The sequence below is a fragment of the Ceratotherium simum genome, chromosome 9, assembly GCF_057802395.1.
Source record: "Ceratotherium simum simum isolate JZ-2026a chromosome 9, ASM5780239v1, whole genome shotgun sequence".
NCBI lineage: Eukaryota > Metazoa > Chordata > Mammalia > Perissodactyla > Rhinocerotidae > Ceratotherium > Ceratotherium simum.
The window spans coordinates 53,699,418-53,722,006 of record NC_141908.1 but is presented as its reverse complement, the minus strand read 5'-3'; the positions used below and the strand labels follow the sequence as shown (position 1 = coordinate 53,722,006).

The 22,589-nt window shown below is 35.3% G+C and overlaps 2 protein-coding genes across 4 annotated transcripts in view; one reads left to right on the top strand and one right to left on the bottom strand.

Moving 5' to 3' along the window:
• GPR155 (G protein-coupled receptor 155) overlaps nt 1-10,170 on the top strand; it is a 41,430-nt gene extending 31,260 nt beyond the window's left edge. For 2 of the 3 annotated variants that reach the window (XM_087435407.1, XM_087435406.1), the window contains exons 13-17: nt 975-1,070; nt 3,128-3,192; nt 5,086-5,223; nt 5,650-5,727; nt 7,804-10,170. In XM_087435407.1, coding sequence (XP_087291533.1) covers nt 975-1,070; nt 3,128-3,192; nt 5,086-5,223; nt 5,650-5,727; nt 7,804-8,095 — 669 coding nt within the window. In that variant the 3' untranslated portion in view covers nt 8,096-10,170. The remainder of the gene's footprint in view (nt 1-974; nt 1,071-3,127; nt 3,193-5,085; nt 5,224-5,649; nt 5,728-7,803) is intronic. The other variant, XM_014784631.2, reaches the window with a different exon arrangement.
• A 3,421-nt stretch (nt 10,171-13,591) lies between these two features.
• The window catches only part of SCRN3 (secernin 3), a 33,457-nt gene continuing 24,459 nt past the window's right edge, over nt 13,592-22,589 (bottom strand). The window contains exons 6-8 of the mRNA XM_087435405.1: nt 18,969-19,131; nt 17,809-17,989; nt 13,592-14,668 (exon numbers count right to left, since the gene is read on the bottom strand). Coding sequence (XP_087291531.1) covers nt 14,498-14,668; nt 17,809-17,989; nt 18,969-19,131 — 515 coding nt within the window. The 3' untranslated portion in view covers nt 13,592-14,497. The remainder of the gene's footprint in view (nt 14,669-17,808; nt 17,990-18,968; nt 19,132-22,589) is intronic.

Sequence of the window (22,589 nt, the reverse complement as noted above, 5' to 3'; positions counted from 1 at the left end):
ATCCTGCTTTGTGACTTGTGTCAAGCATTTTCATGTTGCTACAGAGTGTTCATAACCGTTACTTTAAATGGCTCCTCAATAAACCATAAAGGAGATACATTATAATGTACTCAACCACTTCCTTATGGATTGTTCCTAATTTTTTTAAATGCTTTAATAAACATCTCCATGCAGTATATCATCTGTCTTGTGGTAGATTCTCAAAGCTGGGAAACCTGGATCAAAGAGTATAAATATTTCTATGCCTTTGGATGCATTCTACTAAATTGTTTTCCAAAGGAGTTGTATAGATTTCTAAAGTACTCTCACCAGCATTGAATATTATAAATTTTTTAATTTTATAAGTGAAATATAGCACTTCATTTTTCAAATGCATTTCTTTGATTCCTAAAGGGTTTTTTAAAATTAGTTTTATGTCCTGTTTTGTGAATTATCAGTTATTATTATATAATTCTTTGAGATGGTTCAAGTGTACCTTGCATAGAGATGGGAGATGGACTGTATAACCTGTGAAGAAACCATCTTACCCTTCTCATACTGGGATGCTTATTACATAGAATGATATCAGCCAGCACCATTTTAACTGCTGTTTATGAACAAAAATCAAAAAGTAAGAAATGCTACCAAGAATTGCTTCTTAGTGATGTGATTGTTTTCATTGTGTAGAACTAATTTTAAAATCAGTCCTGTCTTAGGCTAGTCGGTAGTCCTGACACATTATGTAAGCTTCTGTATTATGGCTCATGTCTTCTTGCTTCAAATCTGATCAGAATAGATGCTGTTTGAATGACATCTGTCAAGAGGAGAGGTTGAAATCTCTTGTTCGAAAGACAAAGCGTCTATATTCTCTCCATGTTTTTCTTTTTAGTCTTTTCCCCAATTATTAAGTAGATAAGTTATTGTACTGTGTTCTGGATAGAGAGAAATAGTTAGCTTGCTTCATTTTAAAATACTATTTTCTCTTTCCTTTACAGAATCTTTCCAGTTGTTTATGGTGGCTGTTCAACCGAGAACCTGGAAGACTATATGTTGAGTTACAGTTTTTCTGTGCTGTGTTTAACTTTGGCCAGGTATTTATTTATGGAGAACTTTGAGGGGTTTTTGTTTTCCTGGATGGGTTGATTGGGGGGGGGTGCGGATGTTGTTGTTTTCTTTTAAATCAAAAGGGTTTAGTTTGTTTGCCAGCTGCTGGTATGTGTGACAGCTGACAGCTGCTGCCTATCTTCTAGTAGAGATGAATTAGTATATTGGTTAAAGTCATCAGAATGCACACTGAGTGTTTCAATCAGAAATACCAAATAGTTTTGCTTTGGTTTTGAGATAAAGAATGATAATTTAAGCAGGGACAAGATGTTCCAAGTTCTTTTTAAACTTTGTTGTGGTCTTAATAAGTTACTTGGGGAAAATGACTTACCTTCTCTGAGCCTTTAGTTTAGCCACTTAAATTGATGCACATCATTTCATTTACATTTCTATATTTCTTGAACAATAAATACTTAAATATTTTTAAGAAATCATGTGGCATATAAATAAATTTTGACCAGGGATAGTAGTTACCATTCCTTGAGAGTCTACTTCCTATATGCCAACCATTGTTAAGCATTTTACATTAATTATCTCATTTAAACATCACAATAATACCTGCAAAGTAGACATGATCATCCCCAGTTTAAAAATTAAACATTAAAATTCCACAAAGCACTAATATGGTAGGTGCTGTTGTCTTTGTTTATGTCACTATTAAAATGGATATTTAAGGATAAATGACAATTTACATATTGGGAAAATATTTCTTACGTGCAAATTTCAAAATTTGATTCTATCTTCCAATCCCTTACTTTTTAATTAGCGAACATTAGTCCCCAGATTAAGTATCAGGTTGAAAAAAATACTGTGGTTGAAATCACTGGGTTTGACTATTAAACCTGAAATAATCGGCCATATGAGTTAGTTAACATTTATCAGAAGATGCTCCAGCAAGTTTTTCCCTAACAGTAATTTCTTGAAATATTTCCAGTGTGTTTTGCCATTATTGTGGGAGCAAAAATGGCTATGTCTAGACAGACAAGTGATCTCATCAGTTTATTACAGACAGACATGCACACCCCAAGGGCCACTTGATGCCCACCTCGCTCTGTGATACTGTTTAATGTTTGATTTTGTACCCAAGAACTATCAAATACTAGGTTGAACAATCAGTCTTCTTCAGCATTTTGCATTCAGAAAGCCGACTCCAAGCTGGGCCATCCCAGGACTGGGACTGCGAAAGCTTCACAAACAGAGGCTAATGCCAGGAACATTACCTTTGAAATGCTGCCTCCACAGCTTATGGCTCAAGTGCTTTCAAAGGATGGAGAGTGATACAAACCCCCACTCCCATCCCATCTGCCTCTCAGGGAGGTGGTGTCGTAAGATCATTCCCTTTCGGTTGTTGCTAGTTTAGGGGTGAAGAAAGGTAGGTCCTTCATGTAATATATTGCATTCTTATCCCACCTCCAGCAACCTGCACGTAGATCCTTATCCCACTGTGCCCGATGCATGGCACCTCCCAACCTCCTGTCTCCCCCAGTAATCCTAACCATCCTGATCTGTGGCTGCTGTCTGGTGCTGATTTGCCTCATCACCCCCAAATTCTTCAAACCCTTTGCCTAACCACTAGTCTATTTCATTTCACATAAATTTTGTTCAGTTACTGCATTATATTCAGATATCACAGCACTTTTAAATTCTATAATTTCTGAAGTTTTAACAGAAAAATAATAAAGAATTACTTAAGCCCAATGGGAGATACATTATTTTCTTTTTAAAAAGAGGATAACAAAGACATATAGCCCTTATGTGTTCTCTTTCTTTTTCAGAAAGCTAGCATACAAATGTGGCCCCCCAGCACTGGTGTGTGTCACCTATCATAGTTAGTAGGACAGATGATTGGGAAGAGGCAGCCAAGTATCATAGCTGCCTCTGGGCACTGAACTTCAGAGGCCTGCCTTGTGTGTTCCATTTAAAATGTTGCTCTAATCACTATAGGTTTGCTTCCACAAGCACTAAATTTAGTGGCTTCCATAATTTCTCTGTCTTAAAATTTTATTGTTGAATTCATAAAATATAATTCCTTTTTCCTCCATAGGGATTTATTTCCTTTGGAATCTTTGGATTGGACAAACATTTAATCATCCTACCTTTCAAAAGAAGGTAAATTTAGTTTTGAAATAAATCTATATTCATAAAGATGATGGCAAAACCATTCTATTAAGATAGTGATATTTTTAAACCGTTAGTATCTACTAGGAGACCACAGAAAGGTTATCTGTTGATTCATATATTTGTTGTAAATAATTGCAGAGAAAATATTGGAAGAACTGTTATTAATCCAACATTGTAATTTGCATTTTAATAAGAATTGATGGACACTGACTTCTATCTATGCCATTAACTGCATAAAGTTGCTAAAAACAAAATTCAATAGAGTAAATTTGAAGATCTAATTGGCTTTATTAGGCGATTCATCTGGTAGCATCCCATCTGGCAACTAGCAGGATGCTGGGAGGAATTGTACAAAATGGAAGGTTTTTATAGGAAGAAGGATGGGGCAGGGGAGCTGTTAGGAAAAGAAAAGAAAGGGTTATTTTATTTTATTTTTTTTATAATTTTATTTATTTACTTTCCCCCCAAAGCCCCAGTAGATAGTTGTATGTCATAGCTGCACATCCTTCTAGTTGCTGCATGTGGGACACAGCCTCAGCGTGGCCGGAGAAGCGGTGCGTCGGTGCGTGCCCGGGATCCGAACCCGGGCCGCCAGCAGCGGAGCGCGTGCACTTAACCGCTAAGCCACGGGGCCGGCCCAAGAAAGGGTTATTTTTAGACCAGAACTTCTTTTTTTAGGGGGGAAGGGACTGGCAAGGGTCTTATCATGCAGATTGCCTCTTCTTCCTCTGGGGGATGGAGAGGGCCCACTGGATGGTAGGTGCTGACCAGAAAATTCTGGACTGGTCAATTAAGATGACGTTTCTGGGAGAGGTTGAAAGTCCAGTTAGATCAGGTATTAAGTCTGGTGTCATGGGCTTTGATCATGAGTGATGCCATTTTGGGCCTGTGGTTTTTCAAAGTAAAATAAAACTTGAAAATGTATTTAGAAATGCAAGTCGTAGGTGGTGTGCCCCCAAAGGTCTGTATTTGATTGTCTTTCTCCTTTGATGACAGGATTTCTCTATTAAACTAATAATTTATAGAAAACTCAAATTTTCTTCTTTCTAAATTTTTGGGTTTTTTATTAGCTTGGTGAAGAGTTCTTTGAATTCAGATCAGGAATTTCGTTATGAAAAATAATGAAGTGGGAATACTCCAACTTGATGGTGGGAAGAAGTGGGGGTGCAAATCCTTGTATTTCCTCCTTTGTTTTCAAAGTCAAAATTAGGAGAAACTAGAAGGGCTAATGGAATTTATCCTACCCACTACATAAAAAGGGCCCAGCAAATGGTAACTGTTCTTTCTTACTTCTTTCTTTCTCATCATCATTAACATCATCATCATTAAGACGTAGTTGTTAGGGTCACAATCCTTTCATGAGGAAAGAAAAACATAATAGGAAAGTCATTGAACTTAGTTATCAGTTTCATAATGTTGATCAGTTAAAAGAGTCAACAGATCTATTGTCTAGGCTGGCAGAAACAGAAATGTTCTGTACTCCAGATCACAATATTTGTCTCTCTGGTACTGAAATTAGAAAATGATTAAATAAAATACTTGACCTGTAAGTTATTTTTGCGTTTTAAAATAGTAGAATGTAGACTAAGGAACTTCATTTTTTGGTGGAAAATGAAATGGGTCAAATGTCTGGAGGGTTGATCAAATTTTCAAGTCCCCCACCCCACCTTACCCCCACCCCAGCCTGCTTTGAACAGGAAACCACATGCAGGTTAAGAATATTTCTGCTTCAGAGACTCATGACGCCTGGGAATTGTCAATGACAGCTTTGGTAAAGGATGGCTCTGGAAGAGCCATGTTGATGGGGCAATAAGCAGGAAGGGGTTCTCTCTCAGTGCTTTTCCTTCCTTAAAAATGGCCTCCTTACATTTTGGTCTTCAGACTTGAATTCCTATGGAACAATAAAGAAACAGCAGAAAACAGGGATTCTCCTGTTCCTGAGGAAATAAAAATGACCTGTCAACAGTTTATCCATTATCACCGTGACCTCTGTATGCGAAACATTGTCAAGGAAAGAAGGTAAGTACAGGTTCCCAGTAATTATGTTTTAGATAATTAATTTTGGTTTGTAACAGGCTAAGTAATGTGGTTGTGACTACATGATTGTTATTTTCAATAACACAATACGTGTAAAAGTTAAAATAGCTATAGGTCAGTTTGTAGTTTAAGAAAACAGCATATATAAGTGCCATATCACTTTGATTTTTATATTTTTTAAATGTCATATAACTTCCAATTTCCATATAAAATGTGAAAACTTTAGTTTAGAATGAACCAAAATGTAGAATATTAACATTCACTTCATGCTGGCCATTAGTGTCTCCCATAAACTCTGAGACACATTGGATTTAGAAGTGATTTTATATTCCCCATCTCCTAGTGGTATGTTATTTCATATTACTAATGATATTGTCAAGAAAATGAAATGAAATTTCTGTCTCTTAGCTCATTCTGCTGCTTACTTTTCACCTCAAGTCCTAATCCTCAGTTTGTGGCATCATATTTTTTCTTCAAATCCTCAAGGTATGGAGTATGCAACAGGAAATGAATAAAATGTTATAGTGCCAATATTTTTAGTTGTCATAAAAGAGAAAATAACAAAACAAAGCATAAAGAATGAAATACTTTTATGTCTATAACTGAAAATTTATGAAAATTACCACTCAGGATGGGTTATTGACATATATTATGCCATTATATTTCATTATAACCAGAAGGTAGCCTGGGATAGCTCATGGCAAGGGGACTCACTGGGTGGGGACTAATATTAGAACTCAACTCCTGGATATACCCCTTACTAGCTGTTTGACATTGGGCAAGTTCAATTCTCCAAACCTTGGTTTTCCTCTTCTTTAAAATATCTTGCTCTCAGGGTTGTTTGAATTAGATGACAAAATCTATATGATGGGGGGCCGGCCCCGTGGCCTACTGGTTAAGTTTGGCGCACTCCGCTTTGGCGGCCTGGGTTCGTGGGTTTGGATCCTGGGCGCAGACCTACACTACTCATCAGCCATGCTGTGGTGGTGACCCACATACAAAACAGAGGAAGATTGGCACAGGTGTTAGCTCAGGGTGAATCTTCCTCAGGGGGAAAAAAGTCTATATGATGGGTATAGCCCAGTTTCTGAAAATGACAAACTGAAGAAAAGTTCATTTCCCACCCTTAAAGAGCCAAACACAATTATTTCAAAGTACCATCTATGGATAGTTACAACAATTTAAAACTGCTTTTTAAAATTAAAAAAGGGAACTCCACGTTAGCTCCGCCAGGCCCCCTGTGATTGCCAACTGTCAGGAAGCACAGCTCTTGCCATTTGCAGGGCTGCCAGGCTGCCTCAGTCCCAGATGGCTGAGTGGGCACTGGCCGGTGGTGGTGGCACATTCTCTGCCACTCTGCACAGCTCCATGGACTGTGGTCATACCTGCCTGATCAGTCATCAGGAAGCAAATATTATTCTGTAGGTGTCTGGGATAGAAGGTGTTGGGCTATAAATTAAAAATCAACAAGGAGGAAGAAGGCTCAGACACAAGTTGTAATATTCAGGCTTTTGTTGAAAGTGATATTTGTAGTTGCAAAGCATAAATTAAAGTATCTTATTACTAAGTAAAACAGTGATGTTAAAATATTATGATTTTATGTACTTGAGAAAATTTTTCATGTGTATTAACCTCTTTTCTAATTTTTATATGAAACTCTAATGTATATTCATTTGTGGTTAAAATTTTTGTCAACTATTTCTCATTTCATCTTGATTTTCATCCACCGTTTCCTATTGTCAAGCATTTTAGATTTTACAGCTTGACAGATGCTTATGTTGTCTATTGCATATTTGTATGAAAATGTACAGAATTCATTTAATTGGGGTTTTTTTCACATTTCTCTTTCCCTTGTTTATTTGTTCATACCTGAGGCACCCCATATTTGCATTAGGAAGACAAATTTTAAATAATTAAGAAGTAGATTCATAATCAAAGTACATTTAAAAAAATCTTAGATTTGTGGTAAAACAGATCTCACACATTTTTTCCTCGCTTCCTAATGTAGCAAATTCCTGACAAATATATCAGTAAGATTGTCTTGGCTGCTGAGGGCAAGAGAAAAGGCTATTTGTGGGTACTGTGATAAGCAGAAAATAGAAAGTTTGATTTGAGTAGTGTAGTAAAAATAGTCACTTCTTAAGAGCTTGTAAAAAATATTATTTAATGTTCCTGAGACATATAATTACTTATTATAACTAAGAGGAGTATAACTTATAAAATATATAACATTCAGCTACCTACAGAATAGATCTGATCATAAAAGGCCACCTACTATAAAAAGAATATTTATTTGTAGATGCATTTACATCATCTAAGTCATTTTTTTATGTAAGTGTTTCTGTTTTCACAAGCATTATTGGCTTATCTTTCTCCGCTGGGTCTTTCTAGGGTCAGGTGAGTTAACTAACCCTTTATATTCACAATAGTTTCATTCCTGCCACACTTTTAACTACCATGCTGTGTTTCCCTGTCTCCTATTTTTCCCTGCTTGTCCTCTATCATGCAGTGCTGATACCAGATTTACAGAGCATATGGGTGAATCATTCCTTTGACATACAGGTGTGGTGCAAAGACTTCTGCTGGGACCTTCTGTGGCTGTGACCTGGTGAACTGGCTAATTGAAGTCGGCCTTGCCTCTGACCGTGGTGAAGCTGTGATATATGGAGACAGACTGGTACAAGGGGGAGTCATCCAACATATCACCAATGAATATGAATTTCGGGATGAGTACTTGTTTTACAGATTTCTTCAAAAGAGTCCTGAACAGAGTCCTCCCACTATTAATGCAAGTACTCTCCAACAGGAAAGATATAAAGAAATTGAGCATTCATCCCCATCCCCTGACACCTAAATTATAAAGGAGACAACTCCACACAGAGTCATATTCTATCCCCACATCTGTTACTTATTAGCTGTGTGACCTTGGGCAAATCACAACCTCTCTGAGCCTCAGTTGCCTCTTCTGTAAAATTTGACGAGATGTATTCCCACCCCATGCTAACATTCTGTGATTTTATGTGTATATAAAACACACAGGAAACTGACTTAGGAAAAAGAGAAAACCAAATCAGAATTTAAAGTTCTGATAATGAACACAAAAATTACTCTAAACTAATTACACCAACATTTTAAAACATTGCTCCCTGCAACTGTTTGTTATAATTTCAAAATCAATATCTAATGTACTATTCCTTTGAATTGCCAAATTTGGCAGGTGTACTACTGGCAGGAAATGGACCTTACATTATGACTACTTTGCACTTACTGATAGCACCTTCTAAAAAAGAATCTTAATGATTCTAATAAGAGGCCTTCTTATTCTATTTTTCCCATTTCCTTGACAAATAGTACTCATTAAAAACTAGAAGCAGTATTCCTTTTAAGGTTCACCTTGTCTTGCTTTTCTATCCAAAGTACTAATCAGTGCCATTAGGAGGGGAATAAGAACCTCCATAAACATTATTTGCAAAATCCATCAACAGAAGTATAGTCTAATCTTTAACTTTTGTACTAAAAATAACAATTTGAGCAGATTCGTTTAAATTTTATCAACAAAATTATTGCTGTGTGATGTATCATTTCTGGTGTTTGCAGAAAGCTTCACCGTGCAGGAGAACTCTGTTACCTTATTCCCTACCGTTAAAAAGAAGTTCAAGGGCCGGCCCTGTGGCTTGGTGGTTAAGTGCGCGGGCTGCGATGCTGGTGGCCCGGGTTCGGATCCCGGGTGCGCATCGAGGCACCACTTCTCCGTTCATCCTGAGGCCGGGTCCCACATACAGCAACTAGAAGGATGTGCAGCTACAACACACAACTATCCACTGGGGCTTTGGGGGGAAAAATAAATAAAATCTTTAAAAAAAAAAAAAAAAAAGAAGTTCAAGGGGCCAGCCCGGTGGTGCAGCAGTTAAGTGCACGCGCTCCGCTTCGGTGGCCCAGTGTTCGCAGGTTCGGATCCCGGGCACACACCAATGCACCACTTGTCAAGCCATACTGTGGCAGCGTCCCATATAAAGTAGAGGAAGATGGGCACAGATGTTAGCCCAGGGCCAATCTTCCTCAGCAAAAAAAAAGAAGTTCAAGCCAGGATTTTAAAATTCTAAGCCTAACATCCTACCTTTACATTTAGAATTTAGTCTTTTTTAAGTGTCCATGTATAAAAATCTATAAATTTGAAAATCACTAAATGTTGCCCTCAGATAAGCTTTATCTTCAGTAAGTCACATGACCTTTGAACCTCCACTTAATTATTAGGTGTCAGTGCTGGTTTAACTTATTTAAAAAATGTTTCAAGTATTTATTTATCTCATACTTTTAGTGTCTCAAATGTAAAAGCGATTTAGAAAATAATTTACAGGGTAAAGTCAATGCCCTTTTAATGTAACAAATATGTAATTTTTTTAAAACTTGCATGGAAGCCTAGTGTATTTAACAATAAATTATGCTTTACTGTATAGTATTAACCTATACCAATTTTAAGTTATGATACAGGAAAGAGGATGTTTGTCAGCAGAACTGTCTTGCTGTAGCACTTTTTTTTTTTAATATGCCCACATTATAACTCTCATTATAATGCTCGGGAGTCAGCATAAAGCCTCGTTGCTGTACCAGGAGACTTTCCCAGTCACAGCAATAGGATACTGATTCACATGCATGCAGGCAACTCAGACTCAAGTGGAGAAACTGTTGCGTTTGTGAACAAGTCACACTACACATGTCCTATTATGTGCATGAAGGGAAGTGGCAACATCTTTTCCCATGGGAAACACTAAGAGAAAACCCTGGATCAGAATGATCTGCAGTTTCAGATAATGAAGGCTTTTAAGAGATGTTTTTAGGATTAAGGATGTGCTAATTTTATGAAATGAAAATATTTGTAACTTTTACTCATACTGACAAAGCAAGTTTCTCAATAAAATACCTATTTTAACTTGCATTGCCAACATCTTTTCTTTGAGTAATGTGAATAATGCAGAAGCCATCACAGAGGTCTTTCGTATAAGTTTTCAGTGTTTTCTTAAATGGGTCTCCTGAGATTGTTCTGTTCTTCTTGACCCTATGGGATGTGTGCACAGGGCCTTGCCGAATTATGCACTCAGTAAACAGTTTTTATTAATGAGTCATAACATTAGAGTCCTTTTCACATATTTCATAATTTTTAATATGCAGGGTCACAGCTGGGAAAATTCTCTGATACAATTTTGATTAAAATCTCCTTTTATACTAATCTTCAGCATGGCCAACTGTTCTTTGTTCTCAGTAATTCCATGCCTAGCTTGTGCTTAAATTTCAATATTTTCAGAATAAGGTAAAAAGTGTGCTTGGCACTTTAAGAATAATGATTAATGATCAGTAAGTTTCTAAAAGCAAGAAAAATGTAAAACTATTATTTTACATGTTTGCTATGCAGCAGAATACAGCTCTTAGTTTTTGCCCCTTCATATCTCATAACATGTAAAACACTAAATTACTTTAGATCACTGGACATAGTTAAGTGAAGAGTGATGGAAACACAGTTCAGGATAAGAAATATTATCACCATTCTTCAGGAAAACACGGGATGATAAATTTCTGCAATTGGTATGATAATAAAAGCCTGAAGTAATTAATTAAAAAGACAAAACAGTTACTCTGTAGAAGCTGGTTTTGGGCAAATTTTACAAGTAGGAACTAAATTTCCAAAATTCTAGGCTGTATAATTATTTCCAGGGCAAAATTTTTGGTTAAAGATTAATATATAAATTAATGTTTTCATCAAAGATCAAAACAAACGAGCTTTCTCTAAAATACTCAGTGTATTAGATTATTCCATTGGTTTATTACATAATGGTAAATAATAAACCACATCATTTAATGGTTGACCAAAAAAAGCTTAATTTCTGTATTTTTTACTCTTAAGAAACATGAAATTTAAGAAAACCTTAAATTTTCTAAAATATACCACAAGGCATTAGTTACCCACACAAGTACCAAAGCCCTAATACCATATTGGATATATAGAGTGAAAGTCTCCCAAACTGTTTTATAAATTAATTCACATGTCCTTATAATAATCCTTGTCTTTATCTGGGGAGTTACTATTCCCATTTTGGATATGGAAAAAGGCAACAGGTTGACCTGAGACTTATCCAAGGCTACCAAAGTGGACAGACAGGTTGTCTAGCTAATGTTCTCAACTTTACAGGCAGAGAAGAGGACTGTGTAAATTCTTTCCATCAGTACTTGAATGTTCATTTAACAAATATTTATTGAGCATCTAGCTTGTGCCAGACACAGTGTTGAACACTGAGCACACAAGAGTGGGAACAAATATGGTTCCTATCCTCATAAAGCTTCTATTCTACTGTTGAGACAGATGTTAAATATATAATTGCACTTGTGATCAGGATCACATGTGGCTCTAAGAGTATGTAACAAGAGACTTGACCTTGTGGTATGGGGAAGACTTCCTGAGGAAGTCATGTTTCAGCAAAACTCTAAATGATGAAAAGAGCTACTTTATATAAAGAGGAGCACATGGAATGAATGGTGCAAGCAGCGGGTACATGACGCAGGAACTGGGAACATTCAAGGAACTGAAAGAGCAGCAAAGTAGAAACTTAAAAAACAATGGTGAAAGTGTAATAAGATATAGATGGGAGCAGATCAGCGGGATCTTGTTAGCAGTCATTAAGCATTGGGACCTACCTTAATAAGTCTTTACAAGAGTTTTAGACTCAACAATAGGAAAACGAACAACCTGATTTTAAAAATGAGCAAAAGATCTGAACAGATACCTCACCAAAGAAGATATACAGATGGCAAATAAGCATATTAAAAGATGCTCTGCATCATATGTCATCAGGGAAATACAAATTAAAACAATGAGATACCACTACACACCTATTAGAATGGCCAAAATCCAGAACACTGACACCACCAAATGCTGGCAAGGATGTGGAGCAAGAGGAACTCTTCATTCCTTACTGGTGGAATGCAAAATGGTAGTCACTTGGGAAGACAGTTGGCAGTTTCTAACAAAACTAAACATACTCTTCCATCCAGCACTCATGCTCCTGGGTATTACCCAAATGAGCTGAAAACTTATGTCTACACAAAAATCTGCACATGGACGCTTATAGCAGCTTTATTCATAATTGCCAAAACACGGAAGCAACCAAGATGTCCTTCGGTAGTGGATATCAGCAACCAAGATATCCAGACAATGAAATATTATTCAGCACTAAAAAGAAATGAGCCATCAAGCCATATGAAAAGACATGGAGGAAGCTTAAATGCATATTAGTAAGTTAAAGAGCCAATCTGAAAAGGCTATATACTGTATGATTCCAACTATATAATATTCTGGGAAAGGCAACATTATGAAGACAATGAAAAGATCAGTGGTTGCCAGGAGTTAGGGGAAGGGAGGGATGAATAGGTGAAGTACAGAGGATTTTTAGGGCAGTAAAACTACTCTGTATGCTACTATAATGGTGGACATATGTCATTATACATTTGTCCAAACCCACAGTGTGTACAATGAGTGAACCCTAATGTAAACTATGGATTTGGGATGATAATGATGTGTCAGTGTAGGTTCAACAATTGTAACAAGGTACCACTCTTGGTGTGGGATATTGACAGTAGGGGTGCTGGGACAAGGGGTATATGGGAACTCGGTACTTGCTGCTCAATTTTGCTCTAAACCTAAAACTGCTCTAAAAGATAAAGTCTATTCAAAGAAAAAAAAGTTTTAGGAGGGAAATTCATGGTCAGATTTAAGTTTTTAATAGATCACTCTGGCTGCAGTGACCCACGTGGATAGAGATAAAGAACAAAAATGGTTGTAGAAGAACAGTTAACTGCAGTGGTCCAGGTGAGAGGCGGTGCTAGTTTGGTGTAGGATGGTGTCGAAGGAGAAAGTGAAAACATGCTGGCCCTAGAGCGAGAAAGAAGATTGAAGTATGTGTCCCTGGAGAAATCAAGGAACTTGCTTACCCCTTAGTTTCCTCATATCTTAAAAAAGAGAGAGAGGTGAGGTATATGGAGGTTGGCAGAGTCTTCATGATTTAGGGAGAACCTATCACTGAACCATAGGTAAGGCAAACACAGAATCAACTGAGTACTTAAGACAGATATCTTTACTTTTGTAATGGCAGCCCTGTATTAGATAAGAGCAGTATCAGGCAGATTATGGTTTTTATGAGAAAACTTAAAAAAAAAATAATTTCCTAGGCACTCTTTAAATAAAATGATATACCACTTTAGTAATAATCCTAATTGCAATGACAGTGACCAATAAATATGATAATGTAATAAAATACTTAAAATGGACATTTCTAGAAACTAATAAATACATAGTGTTATTTTGAGTTGGATTTTTTGTGTTTATATTTTCAACTTTGAGTCTTACTTGGTAATCTCTATGTAACTTGAACAAAGTTTTATAAACTTTGGGCAGATATTATTACTCATTTATAATGTTCATAATGTTCATAATACACTAATAATTCTATTTCATTGCCACTATCTCATTCCTGTCCCTGTTTTTACTGAGTGAACAGAAGTAAAAGATGAAAGAAACAGTATCTCCTAAGGTCTTGGTTTCCTTATCCCATTTCCTAATCTCCCAGACAAGCTCTTCTAAAAATATTAACATAAAAGCCGATTAAAGGGCATGGGAAAAAAAATGCTAGATAAATTAGAGCCAAAAGCTCATTGGTCAGCCGGGTCTTGACAAAGAGCATGTCTGAGTTTAATAAAAGTGCATTTGCAGAATTAATACACTGTAATAAGACTTATTGTGTAAATCTAGAAAATTTTATTTGAATTGGTTAATATTTGCCTAAAGCACAAAAATTCATTACTTAAGACAATATTTTCCATTACTAAAGAAAAATCTACTTTCTTGTTGTAATTGAGAAAATTATTTGAGGACAATACCTAATTATAATAAACATAAATCCATGCATTATTTTAATGTTTCATGTTTTATGCAGAATTGACTATTTAATTATTGTGATTTTTAAAAAGGGTATTGTAGCTAAAAAATATAACACAATTTGGTACCTGAAGTAACACCTGGCTATCCCATGATATATGTGTCCAATTCCAATGCTGTTTTCTTTCTCAATATTTCAGCAAGGCTATATGTAATTTTAATAGTCAAGCTATCACTTGAATGCTATTAAAAAATAATCAGATCTGCTCAAACTAGATTTATATCACTTAACATCCTGACTTTGAGGAAAATTGCTGACCATTTATATGGTCACTAAGAAGTAATATTTGACTTATAAATTCTAATCTCATCTTCTGTACACTGAGGAAAGAGATTAACAATTTTATCCATATCAAGATGCTTATTTTGAAGGACTGATTCCATCTCTTTGAATAGTTCTTTCTCCAGTTTCCTCATGTTGTCCAACATTGTTTTGGCTTTTTCCTGAACAATTAAAAAATAAAAATAAGTAAACACATGCACGCATGCACACATAATTCTAAACAAATTCCAACCCACCTCTACAGACAAGGTTTGTTCATTCTGGTTTCTACTTCTGGTTTGGTTCCCCTCCTTCTTCAGATATAGAAGGAAAAAAATTCTTTGGGAAAATCACTGTTCTAGATTGAGTTAATGTATCAACCCCAAATTATTAGTTATTTTTAGTAGGAAAAACAAGAGTAGTTATGTAGGATTAGTCTATAAGCAAGAAACCTAAAAGACAAATAACAGGACAAGGGAAAATCTGATATTAATTGTGTATGGGGAAGGTTGCTGAAAACTGAGGCTAAGATACTTTTACAAATTTGGATCTTCTATATTTAAAACCAATATTATCAGATAAAACGAAGTAAAAAGAGTAGTGTTCAAGGGAAAGAGCAATTAAAGGAAAAGACATTTTCTCTGATTCCTCCTTGTTTCAAAAAGGGGACAAAAAGGTCATGACTCTTATAGGAAGGAGCAATTTTTAAGTTATTGCTCAATTACCATGATCAGTTATAGGGTAGGTACTGAGAGATGAAGTATATAAGAAAGTTACTAGAAAGTGAGCATAATTTTAAAAATTTGAACCATTATAGGGCAGAACTCCACAAAACAAAGATTCTTAACCTTAACATGGACTTCAATATGAAACTATGCATTTTTTTCTGAAGAAACCCTGCATTTCATATCAGTGGAGAAAAAAATGGATTTTGTCTATAAATGGTATTGGAATAACTGGTCACCTCTTTGGAAAACAAAGTTAGAATCCCTACTTTATGACATACACAAAAATAAATTTCAGATGAATTAAAGAACTAAATATTTTTTCAAACACACACATACATACTGGAAGAAAACACAGAAGTTATGTTTATTTTGAGGTAAGGCAGGTCTTTTGAAGCATGAAATCAAATTACCTTAAAGAAAAGACTACCAACTGTAATGGACTAAACTAAAAATTTTTGTCTGACAAAAAAGTTAAACAATAAACTGAGATTAAAAATTTGCAGTATAACAAAGACTTAATATTCACATATTTTTGCCTCTTTGAGGCAAAAGACAAAAACAACCAAGAATCAATTGAAAAATAGGCTAAGGAAAAGAATAGGCAAGTCATTTAAGGGGAAATACTAACGGTCAATAAACATATGTGAAGATTTTCAACCTCATTAGTAATCAAGACATGTAAATTAAAATGACTAGTAGGATTGATTCTCCCTAAGACAGGAAAATAGTTATTTACAGAGCCAGGACTAGAACCTAACTCTTCGACACTTTTTCCCTCAAATTCTATTGTCTTTCCACTACTTTATGTTGTCAATCAACATTTAATGCCTATTAAATAAAGCCTAAAATGGTAACAGCTTTTAAATTTTTATTACTTAGAAAAATGTCAATCAGCAATTTAATTTAGTTTAACAAACATTTAATAGTAAGTCTACAAAACCCACCTCTCAGAAGCAGTATTGAGGGGGAAAAGGAGCTGAGAACTCTTGAGAACTATCATAAGCGATGAAGGCAGTGTGAAGGCTGCTCAGGGAGGAGTGAGGGAAAATCCCTCCAGAGCAGACGCTCTTGAAACATATCACTGAGGAACTTGAGCAAATACAAGAAGAACAAGAAGGCTTGTCATTTTTCACAGCACTGTGCTGAGTCTGGAGGATAAACCAAGCCCACGGAGTGGATGACACCTCTGGCCTGGTGGATTGGATCCTACACTTACTGGGCTCCTAGAACAAAATGCTTGCCTCTCACTCCATTCCAGCAGGCTAAGAAAAGTGTTTACACTGTAGGTCAGAGGTGAAAACAAACTGCTCCCAGACAAAGCAGGACTAGTGTCAAGAAAGCAAATAGGAGGTCTGGACAGAGCTCTCTGCTTTAAGCATGAGCAAGATGAGGGGAAAGGCATGGCAACAATGCCAACATACTACAGACAAAAGTAAATAAATAATTACCCAGAGGAAAACTCATTTAATTCATATAATGTAGAAAGAATGTAAATGTATAGACCTTGGTGAAGTAAAAGGAACTACAGGCAATAAAAATCAGGAGCTGGTAGATAACAGGCGAGAAAAGGTATAAAATGGCCAATCTTCTCCTTCGTTGCAGGGAAATCAATGGATGGTTCGGTGAAAAGTCTTTAGGAAGCCTTTCCATCTCCTTTTAATCTATGGTTTTTCCTCTGGGGTGGAGAGGGAAGAGGGTAGGAGGGCTGAAGAGGTATGGGTATTACAAAAACATTTGTATATCCATCTGTCTATTTGCCCCCCAAAAATACATCTGCTTATTTCTGGAGATGAGATTTTGGGTGATATGTTAATCTTTATAGTGCTTACATTTTAAAATAATAAGCATTTATTATTTTTGTAAAACTCAGACTCATTATTAAGTCTATGGGGTGTTAAGTCACTTTCAATTAAAATTAATCTTAGGCCAATTAATTAATGATTAAGAACATTACGTAAGAGCCCAGGCTTTGTAACTTTTGATGTGAGATATATACTAAGCAAGCTACTTAAACTTGCTACCTACCTCATAAAGTTATCGTAAAGATACAATGAAATATTCCATGGAACGGTCCCATGGTGCTTGGTGTATAATAAGAGTTCAAGAAATGTTAGCTATTGATACTATGTTTAATATACCACATTTCTCTAAAAGATTCACAACACATTCGTAACCATTGTTTTTAACCAAAAGTAAAAAATAATATAGGGCCGGCCCCGTGGCTTGGTGGTTAAGTGAGCGCGCTCCGCTGCTGGCGACCCGGGTTCGGATCCCGGGCTCGCACCGACGCGCTGCTTCTCCGGCCATGCTGAGGCCGCGTCCCACATGCAGCAACTAGAAGGATGTGCAGCTATGACACACAACTATCTACTGGGGCTTTGGGGGGAAAAATAAATAAATAAAATCTTTAAAAAACATAATAATAATAATAATAATAATAATATAGCTCTACAGTCTAAGCATCTAAACTATTATTAAAACTATTTTTATATGAAGGAAGGAAAAAAAGCTGAAATTCCAAAGTTCAAAATACGGATTGAATCACATTTTAAACTATTCTTAATGATAAAACAGAGAATATAATCTAATCATACCTCTTTATTATCTATTACTCCCAATGCCTGTTGATGTTTTTGATAGAGTGGGTGTCTTCTGTCAGGTTTACTCTTAAAATGTGGCTTCTTTTTAACTGCATCTTCAAGTTCAAATGTTGGTGAACTGGTGTCCAATAGTTGTGAAATATTCGGCACAAATATGAAAGGCTTAAAAACAGACCTAGAAAAAAGAGTCTTTATTAAATTGGCATGTGGGGATATAAAAATATTCAGCATTATTCTAAATATTCTAAGATTCCCTCTAGTTAGAAGTTTCTATTAAGTTGTTAACACACTAATTTGTTCTGTTTTGCTAGTTATACCAACACCTGTCTTCCCTGCTACACTGGGATCTCCTTTGGGGCAGGGGGCCACGCTTTATTTAGCCTTATATTCCCATGACCCTAACAAAGGGCTTGGCATATAAACAATGTCAAGTGAAATTATACTGCAAACTCCACAGCTGGAAGGTAAGAACAATCCTGAATGTTATAGATTGAGGATTAGGATTTGGGATGAAAATCAGCAGCAGTATTAATAAGGAGGACACAGGCTTCATTTCATTTTCTTGAAGATATCTTCAATAATACGAAAGACTATAACACTAAGAGAAAGTGAATGTAAGGTCATTTCTAAATGTAATGTGCATTAAGTTTTATGAGAGATATGAATGACTGAAATCAAGATGGTCTACACAAATCCTACTTAAGATATAACTTGAACTACTGATATTTTTTACATGTATGTATTTTCTAGCTATGAGTGCATAAGTAACAATCTAAATCCAGCACAACTACATCATTTAACCTTTTTACTAACTGTTTTTAATCATGTCATACTGTAATCTAGAATCTGCATAAGAAAACCTATCTACTTTCTTTTCTTGACAATGTTCAATATATTTGGAGAAAGAGGGAGTAGGGATAATCACAAATAAGAAACTATTAAGATAGTTAAGATTTTCATACCATAAAAATGAGAATGGTTATGGCAGTTATACACACACGGAAGTAGCTGACTAAAACCTGAACAGAAAATGCATCCACAAATTATTGTCATATTTGTGTAACAAAAATTTAGCCTGACAAAATCATCAACAGACTACTGATTCTACGCTATCCCCTGACCCCTTGCTGGTTTATAGTATTTTGTGACTTTACCTCTCAGGATCAGGAGTCCCTGTAAAGAAGTGAATGCAAGGAAGGCTGGAGTCTTGAGGTAAAACAGAGACCATGCTTGCCGTGGTCAGGAATTCTCCCTCCATATTAATGCCACTTGGTTTATCTCGGAGAATTTCCATCATTGTTTCAAAAGTTATGTTTCCTAGGGAAAATTTTTAAAATCATCAAATACATATGAATTTGTATTTGCAGGTTGGTATCCTGCAAATATGAACTTCTTTCCCTACTGATAATATATAACTAAGATATTGGCCTAGGTATAAATCAAATAAGAGATTGACTATAAACAAATCTTGTATCATAACTGTAATTAGACTCATTCCACTGTTGCAAAGAAGATATTTTTTAAAAATATACAAAATCTCAAAACCATTATAACATATAGGTAAAATCTATGTAATTTCTTAAGAAGAAGGACTCAACAATGCAAAAATACACTCAATCTTATTGCCCTTACAAAATTTTTTAAGGTGTATTTAGTTAGCAACGAACTGATGATATCAATAACTATTATCTGAGTCTATCCGTTCTGGAAACCAAATATTAAGAGAACATTTCGCTTAGTTTCCAACATTATACAAGATGTTCTTCACAGAATAACAAATTATTTTTCCTGTAATAATTTCTGTGCCTTAAATTAATACTCGTATATGAAAGTGTGAATTGTAACCTGAGAGGGAATGAAGGAGACAAAAAAGATTATTGGTTAATGGAATGTGTATGTGCATAATTCTGCTGGACTACTTTAAAAGTTTAAATGTCCATTGTGTGTGATGAAAATAGATGGCATTATACCCTGTTTTCTGCTTTCCTGTGTAAAGTTTGATACTTTAAGATTTTTTGAGAAAAACAGAAAAAAATCTATCATTTCTTTAGCAAACACAACATGTCCATGGTTACAGAGAGCATCAGAATTCCATATTTGGAAGGCATTTTCACCAGAAAATTTAAAAAGTCAATCATGCCTTCAGACAGCTCTGCTCCCTGCTGTGCATATCCGCAGTCAAAGATATGGTTCGGGATCTAACTACGTCATGACAAGATTGAATATCTTACCCCTACACAATGCAATCTCCAAAGGTAGCCAAACATCTTCTCACATGCCATAATTCTCTTCTCCAAAATCTATGATTCTCAATTCCTCCTGAATCAAATTAAAACTGCTTCAAACTAAAACTTACTACTAAGCTTAACTGAAATAACCTTTTCCTCTCCATCTATAAGCTTTCCTGATCTTCTGTTTATATTGGTCCCTGCTCTGCCATTAGATTATAAGTTCTCTAAGGACAGAAATGGGGTTTTTCTCTGTTTACTTCTCTTCATTGAACAAATATTTATTGAGCACCTGTTAAATGCCTAGCCTAGGCAACGGAGAGATAGGTAGATAGACAGACAGATAGATAGATATTGATAGCTACAGACACAGATATATAGATGTGTGAATGTAAAGAAGTGAAAGTCCTCTGATCCAATTTCAGTTGAGGTAACCACAGTTAATTCAAAAAGGATCTTTCCTAAAGAGTTTCAGAATAGGTTTAAAAGTTTTCCTTCGAATAAATATAAGAAATTCTCATTATCGAAAGAAAATTGGTACCAGAAAATTGCCACTTACAGCAACACATATATAATGAGAATCAAAATTTCTTGGTAAATAGTGGAGGAAAAGGATTGATTGAGTCTTTAAAGTGAAATAAAAATATTACAAAAATAAATTTATATAAGCTTAAAGTTAACAAAATTGAGGTTAAAATTTTAATACGCTAACTCTGAGAACGAAGAATGAATCAAGTGTAATTTTTCCAACAAAATAGTAAGACAATGCAACTTTATTTGATTATTGCAGCATGATCAAAAAGATAATTTCTGCAAAAATATATGTGGACGTCATCAAGTTTCTCAAGCCCCTCTCCCAGTGCTTTAATATTCAAATCATTTTCTTTTGAAGCACTTGGTCATGTTATTGTCCTCAGTTTTTTCTTCAGTTGTTAATAAGTAACTCTGCCCATTTTTGTTAGTGGCTTTGTATGTGACTTAAGCAATTATCCAACATTACTGTCATTGACTTCTTGAAATCTTGCATCTTTTACAAGACTTTCAGTTTGTATTTTATTTATTGTGTTGTTGAATATTTAACAATCATTAAGAGACTGATCAACAAAAATGCTGACAGCAAAGTAGAGGAGAATGATAGTGTTAAACTGCAAAAGACATTTGAATGAGGACTAATTTTATAAAGAGACAGTTCATCAGTGATTATCCTATGTTTTAAGACTACTTTTGCTTCCATATACAACCCTTGTAACTTTGAGGCATTGGACTAAAAATTCAGATAAAATGGAAATCCCTCCTACAATCCATCACAGCTTTCTGCAATGTTTGCTTCACTAACCAGCTGACATATGACTAAAATGAGGTCTTATTTTTTAGAATGTACCTACCTTTCCCAATTTTCTTATATGGCCTCCTAATTTTATATGCTTGCAAAAAGTTTATATTTATAAAAGTATAATTCTACCAGAAAATTAAAATACGACCACTGACACACCATAATTACCTACCTGAAAAGAGACTAGATTTTAACTACAAAAAAAAATAAGATATCAGTGAAGTGTCCCATTAAATAGATGAAAATACTCGGCCATTTTCTTATAGATCAAAAACAACCAATTAGCAAATATAATAGAAAAATATCCCATTCACATTACCAGCAAAAAATATAAAATATCTAGAAAAAAACTTAAAAGTCAACGTGGAAATCAGTAATCTAAGCTCGCACCTTAACAAACCAGAAAAAGAAAAGCAAAATAAACCCAAAGCAAGCAGAAGGAAGGAAATAATAAAGAGCAGAAATCAATGAAATTGAAAGCAGAGAAAAAAGAGAGAAAAATCAATGAAACAAAAAGCTGGTTCTTTGAAAAGATCAATAAAATTGACAAACCTCTAGCTAGTCTGACAGAAAAAGAGAGAAGACACAAATTACAAAAATACCAACATCAGCAATGAAACAGGGGTATCATGACAGATCCTGCAGACATTAAAGCACAGTAAGGGAATACTACAAATAACTCTATACACATAAATTGACAACTTAGAAGAAATGGATCAATTCTTTACAAGTACATACTACCAAAATTCACTCAATATGAAACAGATAATTTGAAGAACTCTAAAACTTTTAAAGAAATTGAATTTATAGTTAAAAAATTCCCAGAAAAGAAATCTCCAGGCCCATGGTTTCACTGGTGAATTCTATCAAATGTTTAAGGAAGGATTAACTCCAATTCTGCACAATCTCCTCCAGAAAATAAAAAAGGAGAAAACACTTCCTGACTCATTTTATGAGGCAAATATTACCCAGATTGCAAAACCAAACAAAGACAGTACAAACCAAACAAAACAAAATACAGACCATTATCTCTCATGAATATAGATGCAAAAACGCTCAACAAAATATTAGCAAATAGAACCCAGCAATATACAAAAAGAACTATATACCATGACCAAGCTGGGTTTATTCCAGGGATGCAAGTTTAGTTCAATATTAGAAGACCAATGAAATCTACCATATTAACAGGCAAAAAAAGAAAAAGGATCATATCA